Here is a 13,879-nt window from a genome sequence, read left to right as displayed (position 1 = left end):
GGACACATTTCTGTAGTTTCAGACAATTGATTACAAACTGATTAATTGAATAATGGGAGGAAATAATCAGCAGATTAATCGATAATGAAAATAATTATTACTAATAGCCCGAGATTAGGCATTTGTGACTTTATAGCCACAGAAGGCAGAGTGTGTGGTACAGTACACAGTATGTCAGTGAGGGATGAAAGTCTGCAATAATCAATGTGTGGGGGATTTTTCCTATGCAGATAAAGGTAACACTTTACGTTTTTGATTAAATTCCAAATAATTTCCTGGAAGTTTCCCAGATAGAACCATGTAATCTGTTTTTTTAATTATAGAGAGTAAAGATCAGTGATACACATGATAGCTTTCAAGTTCTCAAATTATGAATGATGACTAGATATTTACTGTGATTTAAATGGAGCAATATCTTTCATGGAAATCCCTCTGCAAATGAATAAAAAAATCAACATAACTAATTAAACTAAAATAACCGTCTCAGAATTTATTCTCTATGTTCTGTGTAATTAGTAAACTGCATGCTTCTTTCCAGAAAACTTTCAAGAAAATATTAGGAAATAATGGAAATGAAGTGTTCCCAAGATAACAGAATCTTATATAGTTTGTTTTGATTTCTGTATAATGTTTTGTATTATCTGTGTAATAGCCTCTGTATGACCTGTGTTAATCCATTGGCAGGTTCATGGTCAATCTTGAAACACACACACACACACACACACACACACACACATGGTTAAAAACATTTTCTCTTTCTCTCACTTTCAGATGGCGTATCGGAGAGACGTTGGCTATTATCACCAGGTATCTGCCTTTCTCTGTATCCTCTCATTACCGATCTCTGTTTTCATCTGTAGGGCTCAGCTGTGCCAACAGTAGGATTTGAATGGGATTCTGTGCAAACATCACCTTTGATATATTTCAATAAATCCAGCTGTGCTGATGAAAAGTAAGGATACCACAGCACTTTGGAGAAACAAACCTTTCACAATGAGATTTTCTCGGATGAAGGCAGGTATTACCTATTCCTCTTACAGCAGTCTCCAGATAGCAAATTTGAAATACTAAGCTTTACAGAGAATGGTTATTATGGAGATCTGTTTTTCAAGCAGAATGAGTGTGTGTGTCTGTGTGTGTGCTGACACTTGTTTGTTTTGAGTTGAGAAGATTGAACACTGTTTCAATTATTGTTGCGTCAAGGGTGTCACAATGCCCTAATCAAAGTTATGTCTCCACCTCCATGTCTGTTGTTTTTTGTGTGCAGTGGTTCACTGTTAGACATCATTGTAGAATAATAAAAATGCAGAGTATAACACTCAGCAGGTCCCCCTGCTTTATTTATGAAATATCATTAGAGAGAAAGCAATAAAATCTTCTATATTACACAGCAACTTCAGCACTACTTTCACAGCAGTTAATATTACAGAAACTCTAAGGTCCTGCGAAGTCTCATCATGTAAAAGCAACAGCAAAAACCTTAATTGCTTCAGATATGAACAAACCCCTGAGTGTCTTCTGATAAACCAACATTTTAGGCACTGTATGTTGTCGGTTCTTTCTAATAAGTCATGTAAAAATCTAGGAAAATTCTTATCGTGCTCAAAGATAGTGACTCCTAAAATTTAAATGAGGGTCTTGCAGTACCCCCTCTGTGTTACTCTCACTGTCTGTAAGCCAAACACTTTCATCATTTATCCTTGTTAGAATTCCTGCTTTTGAGACCAGCTACAGTAGCACACACTTTGTAAACTGAAAAACTGGATACTTCTGTGTGTATGTGTGTGTGTGTGTGTGTGTGTGTGTGTCTGTGTGTGTCCTATAGGAACAGAAAGGATGCATGCTCTTCAGTCAGGGGAGTGTCTGAGTGTCTGAGTTTGATCTTGCACCATGGCTGGGCTGCACTGAAGCTGTGACTTGTGTCTGACAATTTATGACACTGCGATTAGAGTGGTCCTAAATATTTCACTGTGTGTGTGTGTGTGTGTGTGTGTGTGTGTGTATGTGTGTGTGTGTGTGTGTTTGTGTGTGTGTATTAGTGTGAAGGATTTGAACTCCTTTGGCCCCTTATCAACCTTTCCCTATAAATGTGAACATATTTATGGAAGAACATGTAAGGTGGAACACCATGAGTCCTCTTCCTCCTCCCTCTTATCCTCTAATGCGTTCTAACATTTTAACTTCATTACTATATTTCTGTGAAAGTCAGCAAATCTCATCTTGTCATCGCCCACTGCGAGTCATTTATTTGACAAGAATTTGGAAGAGGATGAAAAAGGGCCTCAGTTAAATCTGTGCTTATCTATTTCAAGGCAGTGCAGCGCAGTCATCCCAGTTCAGTTCCTTAAATCCTTTGGACATCTCTTAAAAAGATACACTTTTGAGCTATTTTGAGATGTCTGTCTATGTGACACTTCTGGTTGGCTAATGTACATCTCTTTGTTTCAGCCATTAATAATAACTTTTTATGACCACAGGTATGCAGAAGGATATCAGTCTTAAGCAACCTCTTTTGTCTTTCTCCATTTTCACTCAACCTGTCCACCAGCCAGTCCAGGGTTTTGACTATGCCAAACAGCATCTGGGACAACAGGGAGGAGATGAAGAGACCCTTCCTGTCAGTCAGGATACCTTAGTGATGTCCCTACAAATTCGAGACACACCACTTTCACTTGAAAAGGCCCTTCAGCAAGACGGAACTGCCAACAAGAAAAGCCTCACTGCTGACAGACACAAAAGGTATCATTATCTCTTTGCATATTCACCTCCTTATGCTGTAATCTTTATCACCAAAAAAAACAAACTTTAATAACTACAACTTTTACTGACAATTTTCATATTTTACAGGACAAAGGACTTAACTGACTGAACAACACTGTTAGTGTGTTAAAATAAAATTGGGACTTTATCTAGATGATGTCGGCCTTAGAATAAAGTTTTATTCTGGATGTTCTGTAGGTGAAGAAATACCTTACTGACATGTGGTCTAGCAAAGAATGTGATCTATTTTATTTTGGAGGTAAGATTAAACACTGCATGATTATTAATTATCACAGTTATAATAATCTATTTACAAATCAATCAAGGATGCAAAAAAACATTAAAAGATGAGGAGACAGTTGATTTAGAAAGATGTGTTTGTCTACAGATTTTTGTGTGTATGGATATGGAATAATCTGAGGCAGCTTCACGGAAAACATAATTTAAGTTTATTAGAACTCATCTTTTAAGTACTTCATTTTGGATAAATGCAAGGTGATCAAAGTCAGCGCACTGAAGTGCATTTACAGTTTTTAGAGTGGAACTGACATTTAAATTCTCCTCACTTTTTGTGTAAGAAAACATATGTACTATAATAACACTGCAGTTATTGTTTATAATATGTTCTTAGATCCTTAACACTGGTTTGGCAAAAGACGTCGACTTTAAGATGAGCGCAGAGGAAAGGCCAGGCTCAGGTGTATTTGTCTCCGTTAACATTTTGCCATGTTAGAAGGAAAGATGTTGCTTCCACAGCCAGATGATAGTCTATACAGAATTCTCCATCACCAGAGACTGATGGCAAGCATCCAAAGTGTAATATATTTGTTTACAGTGTATGTGTGTGTGTGTGTGTGTGTGTGTGTTATGTCAAGGATTGCACCACTGCTCTGTCAGAAAGCTCCTGGGTCGCATACAGAGAGGCAAAACAATAAAACACAAAGATCCCTCCAGCCCTATTGTCTGTCCTCGTTCTACCCTGATGCTGAACGATAGGCAGCCATTAACTGAGCTCGCTGTTCGGGCAGGTGAAATTAACCATTTTCCCCATCTGAGAGTCAGCGGCGGTGTTTCCGAAATTAATTGCTGTGTTAAATCATGTTAAATTATTAAATCGAGTAAAAGCAAAAGGGCATCATTTTTCAAAGCGATGTAGGATAATGAGATCCAATAAAATTTATATGACAGAATAGGGAATCTATGGACCTCCAGTGATGATTTTGGAGCCTTCGGGGGGCGCAAAAGTTTTTCATTTGTTGTTTATCAAAATGTTGGTCTTAAAGGTTCCTATCTTTTAATGAGATCATGTCTGAAGATGTAATCATTCATAAGAATTTCTCTGTTTTTCAACCAGCTATATGTCTTCCCTGCTTTTTCATAAAGTACTCATTACATAAAGAGATAGTAATGTAACATCATACATGAAAACCAAGAGATAAGATATGCTGTAGTATGTGGCACGTTTAATAAGCTTAAGTCTGGTGGACTCTTGGTAGCCACACAAAGGTAGATTACATCTCACAAGCTCAGTTTTCATTATGAGATGAAAATATGAAAAAAAACAAAACAAAAAAACACTCAATCATAATCATTGAACTATGATGAGTGTTTGGGTTTAATGTCCCCTCAAAACAGTTTTAGAACGGTTATATGAACTAAGTATGTACATCGAGTATTTCTAGCCTCAGTTTTACTTCGCACTTTTAGAACAGTTGCCGTGATTTTCCAGTTTAATAATGGAGTACACTAGTAGATTTATCTATACATTTATCTTTTATCTTTATTTGCTACTGTGCAGCATATGTCATAGCTAGTGGAAAAGCAGATGTCCTGCAAGTGCAAGACTTTAGCTCTCTACTTTACGACTAAGAACATTGACGGACAAGCGAATGCTGTGTTCATTCAATCAGGTTTAGGTTCACACTTCTCTTTGACATCTGACTGAAGGTGAAATCTGTCATTCACCTGTTGCACTGCGTGTTTGAAATGACATCTGTCTCTAAATGCCCATTGTCATCCCTTCTTTTGTGCTAAAGTCACTCATCTGTTCGCCTCCAAACACCAAGACAGGATCAAACATACTCTCAAACAGCCAATGTAAACGTTTCCTGTACACCTCAATTAATTTTTACACATTACACGTCTTTGTCGAGCCTGTGACTGTTGCATGGAGCTAGCTCTCTGCAGCGCTGCCTCGACGAGAGCAGGGGAGGGCAGCCGCTGTTCCACTGTCTCCCTTTGCTGTTATCATTTTTACCAGACAATTAGGGGATAGACCATGGCGCTTTGATGTCACTGTCAGCCTCGTGGTCCTCTGAGCCGCTGCTTGATCAGCTCTAATTCCAACTACAGTACAGCGTTTGAAGCTAGTGAAACAAGAATTGGATAAAGCAATTGTTTGTCCAATTAAAGGACCAGTCTTGCTTCACCCAGGACATGAACGCACACTGGTTTTGAAACACAGTACATCCACAAAGCATGTATGGGGAAAGACACATGAACATAAAAATGCACAATGTTCACAAATGCAAACATACAGATAAATGTACAGAGACACACACATACAAACACACATCACTCAGAAAGGGAAACAATAGATTTCAAATTCATTATCATAAAATTTGATAAAACTTGACCATCTGATGACTGTTTGATGTCTTTTGGTCTTTATGGTGTTGTTGCCGTTTTTTGGACAATCAGCTGATTTTTTCATTTCACTGTAAAACTAGTCAGTATCAATTAACAAAACCTGATCACAAAGGACTGAATAGTCTCAACTCGACTGGTATACTTTGAAGACAGGCAGTGTGCGGTGATGGCTTCACTATGAACCCCTAGTTTTTCATTATGCAAAAAAAAAAAAAAAAAAAAAAAAAAAAAAAAAATACAATAATAATTTATCATGTTTACTGGACTCAGGCTCAAGAGAGGGGGAGAGGAAGGTGAGGTTGTTAAAGGAAAGGATGACATAACCTGGCTGCGTGCCCAGCTTCCCGAGAGCTCACCGCCTTTCCTGTTGCTATGGTTACTTGCAGCAAGTTGCCGAGTGAGGACGGTTCCGTCATCAGCAACGAATCAGAGAAGCTGAATTCCAGCAGGGGCTTGACAGTGCCGAAAGTCACAGCACAGCAGAAACTGACAAAGGAGGAGACGCACAAGAGGGATGGTGAGAGTCGCACGGTGATGCAAATACAAATAATTTATTCTACAGCTCCTTCGCAGGCAAGGTCAGGTGTGTCACAAATGCCAAAAATCTTTTCCAGTTCTCTCCTGCATGACAAACTTCTATAAACGTGTCGGTTTCTCATGCACGCAGGTTCCCTAAGAGAAAGGCACTGCAGTTTTTTTTTTTTTTTTTTTATAAGCCAGAAAGGTAGCCACTCAGCAGTAAGCAGAGATGGACCTGATGAATATACATGAGACAGCCGCTCTGCTGACATGATACAGTATGTCAGAGTAGTGGATGCTGTGACACAGTGGCAGAAACACATACACGCGCACACACACACACACACACACACACACACACACACACACACACACACACACACACACATATTGAGTAATGCAAAAAATAAAAGATGCAGAAAGACCATATGAAGTCTCACATGCTCTTCTAAGTAAAAGCCTTTCACACATTGAGTTATTCGCTGTTCTATTCTTGTCCACTGAAGCTAGCTGTTCCACATGTGGTGGGTGTGAGTTAAATTAATCAATTTAAAATACTCTGCTTATAAATTGGATTGCGCTCTCGAGATTATGATTTTCTTAATGGCTGGATTTGAATAATTCATCAGCTGAGTTAAGTGAAACTAGAACTGAATCCAGTTTGTCTGATGTCAGATAAGGAATAAAAGTGCAAAGTCAGTTTCTTTCATCTATCACAGAGATGCATTGCCGCAACCTTGGAAGCCAAAACTATCTTTGTGATCTATTGTCTCTGTCCACCACTTCATTTGCTGATGCAGACGACTGATGTTTGACATAATCCCACAGTGTCAGCCACAGAGATACAAGGTGATGAGAGCAAGAGAGTGGTGGTGGTGGTGGTGGGGGTGGGGGTGGGGGACAGGCAGACACAGAGACAAAGAGGGATTGTGACAGTTTGTTCCTCTTTGATTGACAATGTAATGATTAGAGGTATTTGTAGTCTCTTTGTGAGTGAACTCCCTCTCTGTTCTTCAGATCCATATGACACCTCCTCTGGCTCCCTGCAGCTCATTTCCATAAAGCCCATGGTGGCTCAGCCTAACTACTCACACCCTGCATCGTCTGACCGCAGCCAGGACTCAGCCATTGTCAATGGAGAGGTGATGCACATGCACGCATCTGATTGTAGAGATATGCAGACTGACATGCACATAGATGCAAATAGAGACACAAACAATCAAACATCTGTGCACTCATCTATTGAAAGCCCTGAAAATCTATTTTCTCTATCAACTTCTAACTATGAAAAACATGATTTTACACAAAAAAAACACACTATAGCAGGAGAAAACTTTGTACATATATTTTGTGAGGCAGGTGCGTAGGAACAGGATGAGTCGATCCAAAGTGGCAATCAGAAAATCCCGCTCACTGTCTGACTTGCAGCAAAAGAATTTAATGCAACGTTTCAGTCCTTTTGACTGATGAAGGTCTAGGACCGAAATGTTGCATTAAATAGTTTGTTGCAGGTCAGACAGTGAGCAGGATATTGTGATTGCCACACACACAAAAAAAAAACACTATAAAAAAGTGGAGATGGAAGATTTGAATCAAAATGTTATACAGTTGTGGCGTCATTTGCTTGTGTCAGTCAAATCATGATGATGACACTGTCACAGTCCTGAAGAAACACATTTTTGAGTGTAAAATTCTTAATAAATACTAAATGTTTTTCCCCCAAAACTTTTATTTTGATTTTCGCTTATTCCATTTTTGAATATTTAAATGAATGTAGACTAGATTTCAGGGGCTGTAAAACATGCATCAATAATGTGGAATTAAATAGAAAAAATGGCAGCATTATTTTAAATTAGTTACATGATTGGGTAAGATACGGTATGGTAAGATTAGGCAAACTTTATGCATGAAACTGTAACACTAATCACCAACATATTCCTGCCATTTCTCTATTTTAGAATATGATTTTTTTTATATATATTGTAAGCTTATTGCACAGAAGATTATATAATACAACCTTTGCAGTGAAAACTGACTGTTATTACCAGATCAAAGAACAGCTGAAAACAGTTGGTTCAGTAACATGATGCAGGAACATTTTGTTTTTATTATTCATTCAATCCATCTGTAATTTTGACGCCGTATAATAAACATAAAAAATAATAAGTTTTGAATCTTTCTGACTGATTATTGCATAACAGTTTCATTTTTAGAGCTTCTCCCTCTCGAAGATTCTGATCTTTCATCCACACATGCCCTCGAAGACAAAGCAGAGCCATACCACGCACCGCAAGAAGAACCTCGCGTCTGTTTCCATTCTGATCTCCCCATGTTCCTTTGCATCCTGCGCTCTTTCCTCTCTACAGGTGAACTTGGCTCTGAAGCAGAAGTCAGACATTGAGCACTACAGGAACAAGCTGAGGCTGAAGGCTAAGAGGAAGGGCTATTATGATTTCCCCTCCACCGACGGCAGCAGCAGCAGTCGAGCCCTGGCGCAGAGACAGCGGCACAGTCATGAGAGGGCAGCCGGTGAGCATGGCAGACCACTGGAGCCTGATGATGAGCGAGGTTCCACTTATGTCAAGTCTCACAGGAGGTGAGGGGAGAATGGAAAAGCAAGTGGAACCTGGGTTTGACTGAGTGTAAACAGAAAGGAAAATCCTTGCTCGCATTAGGGTGGGGAGGAGACTTCCCATACATGGACACAGTTTGATTGGGCTTCTCACCATGGGCAGTTATCCGTAACTGCTGACCCCTGCCTTGTCTAATTAGCTCATAGATAAGTGAAACTGTCCCCTCTAATGTTGTCATTATCCTGTCTTAGCAGGCAGTGAGAGACCCATCAGGTCTGTCTGATTAGTTTGATGCAAGTCCTGAGCTTCCATAATGGGGATAAGAGGATTGGCAGGGTGTTGGATGGTCCACTATGCTGGTTCTGTCCTGCTTCTTCTTTACAGATGCACATAAAGATGGCCTGTCTTTGGATATTACAGATTTAGGTCAAGTGTGCAAACAGTCTTTTCCACACCAGATTAACATGCCCCCATACCAGCTGCACTCGGAACAGAAAGCAACTTTTGAATTTCGGCTTGTGTGTCAGTGAGTGGTTGGATGGCTATGTTTATATCCCACCCTGGTGAGCAAGATAAGGATTTTAGCAGCTATTTGCTGTCAAAATTAGTGTGTGGCTGATTAGCTACACCAACAACATACAGTACATTCCCCCAGCTGGAGAGATCATGTCAGAGCATGTTTGCTGATATGCATATTGTCTTCAGTCAATGATTATACATTGTTGTTATGTTGTACTGGATGCTGTATCAGTGTTGCATTTTACTGTGAAAACACCTCAAGGCTATTCTCACATCTGGCATCTGACGTAACATTTAGAAAGATTATTTGAAATATTTACAAAGCTCTTTTACTCAATCTCCTTATGAGATGGTATGTATCTCAATTTATATAACTTTCTGAAAGGGAATCAGATACATCTCCCAACCACGTTCATACTGTCTGGCACAATGAAGTTCAGAAGGTTCATTCTACCAGACCGTCCCTCCACCTCCCACTCCCTTTCACTGCAGGCACACTGAAACTGAACTGAAAGTAATTGAAATGTTTTAACTTAACTACCCCAGGTCTGACTTGTACTGAATGCACTCCTCACTCTAATTGGCAGGCACTCCCAGGTAGGGCAGACGGCATATCGCAGCAGACAGAGTCTGAGCAGTCCAAGTCCCGGAGGAACAGAGATGGACCTGCTTGTTATGAGGGAGAGACCCAGGAGAGGCATCCGCAACAGTGGCTACGATGTGAGTCACATGTCATCACCCACAGACACTGTGTCCCAACCAAATGCAGATGATTAACATTTTGAAAAAGTAGCACCTACTCTGACAAAGTGATTGACAGTTTGATTCATATAATTTTAGGTTATTAGCAATATACATTTACGGGGCTGGTGAACAAGTGATGTACTAGCAATAGTAGTTCTTACTTGTGAAGAACATATAAACTTTTAAGTTATTATATATATTAATGATGTACTAGGGATTTACTATTCAAACACAAACGTTTGCTCATTTATATGCTTGTTACCAAATTGAGATGATAATTTAAAAAAAAAACCTGATGCTACTGTTTTACTTTTGTGAGATGGAATATAAAAATAGAAAAGATCATCATCAATCAGAGCTTGTCAGTGCTAAATCTGTGCCTTATTACCCTATTTAAGACACAGTGCAGCAACAGAGCTAGAAATCAGACATAGTGCGCCCAGGTGTGGCTTCAAGTGGGCCACAGCAAGGAGGAGAAGTGGTTCATTCATAATTAAGAGTAAAATTTTATGAGGTCCTGTCGTTTTGATATATAATGCATCTCAGGATGCCTGGTTTATGTCTCCACTCTTTCATTGTTCCATTATGTTTCTGTGTTTCTGTCATGAAGTCCCAATACTAGCATGTAAGCTCCCAAGAATCATCGAGCAGACCATTCCTAAAGAGGGTTTTCAGTCTGAGCTGTCCTTTTGTAAAACTTTTAAGCGGTGATAGAAATATTCCACTGAACTGTTGTTGACCTGCTATCCATTTTGACCCATCACAGCAAGAAAAACACAGGTGTAACTGGCTCTGGTATTGTACTTGCTGGCTCACTGGCTTGGCTGACAAGGACACCACTAAGAAAGAAATTATTATATAATCCTGTGCTTTGTCTGCTATTGCAAGTCAAATGTCTGCTGTGAAAATAACATATTGTGCATTTTATTGAGAAAAATCAGCTGCTTGGGACGAAATGCCACAGGTCTTAACGTGACAAACATAACAAATTAAATAGCAGAAAGTTCTTGACAGGCTCTAAAAAATTGAGATTTTCCAGACAAAGTAATTTCTTGACTCCAACCTCCCATTGTCATGACTCTTTGTCAGTTTGTACTTGCTGTGGCTAAACTCAGTGTAGCCAACTGTTCAGCTCTGTTAGAAATATGGCACAATAGCCAGTACAAGCTACACAGTCCACTCTCAGAACTCCTGGTCATGTTGAATACAGTGGGACTAGTGTAGCTGCTGGCCCCATCTCTGCAGATGCAAGTCTCTGCTGTTTCATGTTGCAGGGGGGGCTGATTTATGAGGTGCACTACGCTAGGTCTCCTGTAGCTACCCTCTATTCCTACAGGAAGTGGGGCAGCCTCAACTCATGTTAATTTATCACTGAATATAAGGTCTGGATAAATGGAAACAGAGGTTGGGAGAGGGAGAAAAACAAGAGGATATGAAAAAGAGGCTGAGACTTCGGAACATGTGAGTAAAGGATGGGAAAGATAGAATGAAGTAGCAGTTGAATTGAGAATGGTTTTATTGAATATAATGCAGATAAGAAAAGAGAAACAGAGGAGGAAGATCAGCCTGTGCATATTCTCATTTGTCCAGGTCATGGTATCCTAAAGGAGTTTTAAATCAAAACGCAACTGGACTTGATTATTTGTCTGGGAAGACGTTTCACCTCTCATCCAAGAGGCTTCATCAGTTCGTGTACGCATCTGACCAGGCTGGGCCAGTTAGACCAGTCCCAGCCTGGTCAGATGCGTACACGAACTGATGAAGCCTCTTGGATGAGAGGTGAAACGTCTTCCCAGACAAATAATCAAGTCCAGTTGCGTTTTGATTTAAAACTCCTTTAGGAGAGGAGGAAGATACAAAATAGTATGAGCACACATAAATTAGGCCTCCAGTAACTTTTTAAATGTTGTTGGCTTGTTTATAAGTGCAGAGGAGTGTAGGTTTGCACTCACTGAAGCAAACTGCCTGGTTCTGTTGCTGAACCTACTGTGACAAAGCAGTAACACCGCTGGAACAAACTCTTCCTGCATGACTTTTTCTCAGAAACTATTGCAGCTCTGTCAACAACCCACTGAGAGAATGACAGAAAATGTTATAGAATTTGCAGTTTCCCAGCTTTCTCAGGGCGTACCTGTTGATAACCTGCTAATTCAATAAGGAGATGTTGAATTTTCCGATATTTGATCCAGGTGTAAATCAGAATATGCCTTCCCAGGTGTCCACTGCTACAGATTCACCCATACAAGACATCGACCATAAAACTACCATGAAATTTTGGAGTTTCATATCCTTTTATTCGTATATGTATAACAAATTCAGTGTTCTTTGTCGCTGTGTTTCCTTATAAATCAGATCACTTGTAAAGTCTGTTATAAAATAGCTCACACTGTTGATATGTACTTGCAAGTCAAAGTTGGAAGATGTGTGTTGAGTCTCAATTGTGAATGGGTTTGCATGTTTTAGACGGAGCCTGAGTTGATAGAAGAGACAAATGTTGACCGTCTGATGGGGCCGCGGGGATACATGTATGGCCGGGGCTTGAAAGGCCACTCAGAGACTTCCACTCTGAGCTCACAGCCGTCCATTGATGAAGTGCGACAGCAGATGCACCTGCTGCTGGAGGAAGCATTCAGCCTGGCTTCAGGGGGACAGTCCACGTCCGGAAGGCAGTCCCACCACCACCACCACCACCACCACCAACAACAACAACAACAACAACAACAACAACCCCCTCCTGACCACTACAACCCTGCACCGCCTCCCCTCCCTTATGCAGATGTGGTGACCAGCGCTCCGGGCACGATGAGCTGTGGACGGGGGGGCCTGCAGTGGGTACCATCTTATGGTGCGGACGTGTATCAGTGCAGCCTGCCTAAACCAGTAAGTGGGCTAAGATTATTTCCTCTCTCTGAAGATCTGTGATAGAGTCTCTGTAACCTTAAATGCCTTTCACTATCTGTTTAAGGCCTTTCGCTTCACCCAGCTCCCTGAGATGGCCATGGGTTCTCCTCCCCCTTTACCACCTCGCACTGGACCTCCTCCTGGGACCTCCTTAAGACGGTAAGGCTGAACAACACACACACACACACACACACACACACACACACACACACACACACACACACACACGCGCAGATGCAGACAGAAACACATACGCTATGTCTGTAGCATCCCAAAACCCATCAGATATTCAACATTTATTCAGTGTTATTCAGTATTGTATAAATTTGAATATTGAACTAGTGCATTGAGAGATGGTAAGAATGTTAATAAGGTACACGCTTCTTCACATGGACTGCATCTGCCATCTAGTGACATTGGTGTAGTATTGCAGCATCTCTATGTTTATGCCTCTCCCATCTCTGTCCAACTTAGTTCCACTTCTGACCTGGGGCCTAAGGGAAGGAGCTCAGAGACATCTGTCACTGAAATGCAAAGTCAACATGACAACAACCCATATGGGCTTACCACTAGGGCAGCACTTCCATCTATCACTGCAGAGCAGCCTGTGTCAAACTACTCAGGTAAGCTTATGATAAGATGACTTTGTATTTTAAAAGTAACCCATAATGTGCTTTGCTTCTGTGCCAACATTAATTTTTCAAGAATAGTAATATTCTGACAAAATAAAACTCCTGGAAGGAAAATCTTAAATTTAGTCATCCCCTGAAATGCATTCTTCAGTGACTGTTGAAAATATATCCATCACACTCTCTCACTCTTCCCTACAGGAAACCCAATAACAGCTGTCTACGCCATCCCAGCCTCCAGGCCCGGCTACTCAGAATACTTTGTCTCCACACCACCCACCTCCTACCATAGTCCCTCTTGGATGTCCTATCCACCTGAGCCTGAGGATGTGCCGCCACAGTGGGCAGACTCTGTAAGGAAGCCCATATTTCTTGCTTAGCAAGCACCTAGCCCTAAATGAATAAACAGTGGTAGCGTAGCGTGAACAGATGTCTTGATGAAACTGGGACAATCACAGTTTTCAAGCATTTGTCCCAGTGATTATACCTACAACAGCTCTTTGTCCTAACAATTAGACCTTTGAAATAAACTATTCTAAGTGACTATTGTGAAATTCCATCCAACAGTAAAGCTAAATCCAGAGC

The 13,879-nt window shown here is 40.6% G+C and overlaps 1 protein-coding gene across 1 annotated transcript in view; it reads left to right on the top strand.

Annotated features, from left to right (window-relative positions):
• kiaa1549l (KIAA1549 like) overlaps positions 1-13,879 on the top strand; it is a 54,015-nt gene that overhangs the window by 38,738 nt on the left and 1,398 nt on the right. The window contains exons 13-22 of the mRNA XM_022741643.1: positions 772-807; positions 2,549-2,739; positions 5,796-5,926; positions 6,946-7,070; positions 8,295-8,524; positions 9,608-9,740; positions 12,228-12,644; positions 12,730-12,824; positions 13,140-13,288; positions 13,496-13,647. Coding sequence (XP_022597364.1) covers positions 772-807; positions 2,549-2,739; positions 5,796-5,926; positions 6,946-7,070; positions 8,295-8,524; positions 9,608-9,740; positions 12,228-12,644; positions 12,730-12,824; positions 13,140-13,288; positions 13,496-13,647 — 1,659 coding nt within the window. The remainder of the gene's footprint in view (positions 1-771; positions 808-2,548; positions 2,740-5,795; positions 5,927-6,945; positions 7,071-8,294; positions 8,525-9,607; positions 9,741-12,227; positions 12,645-12,729; positions 12,825-13,139; positions 13,289-13,495; positions 13,648-13,879) is intronic.

The sequence above is a fragment of the Seriola dumerili genome, unplaced genomic scaffold, assembly GCF_002260705.1.
Source record: "Seriola dumerili isolate Sdu_G_001 unplaced genomic scaffold, Sdu_1.0 BDQW01000003.1, whole genome shotgun sequence".
Classification (NCBI taxonomy): domain Eukaryota; kingdom Metazoa; phylum Chordata; class Actinopteri; order Carangiformes; family Carangidae; genus Seriola; species Seriola dumerili.
The sequence above is the reverse complement of the archived record's forward strand: the minus strand, read 5'-3'. Positions and strand labels throughout refer to the sequence as shown.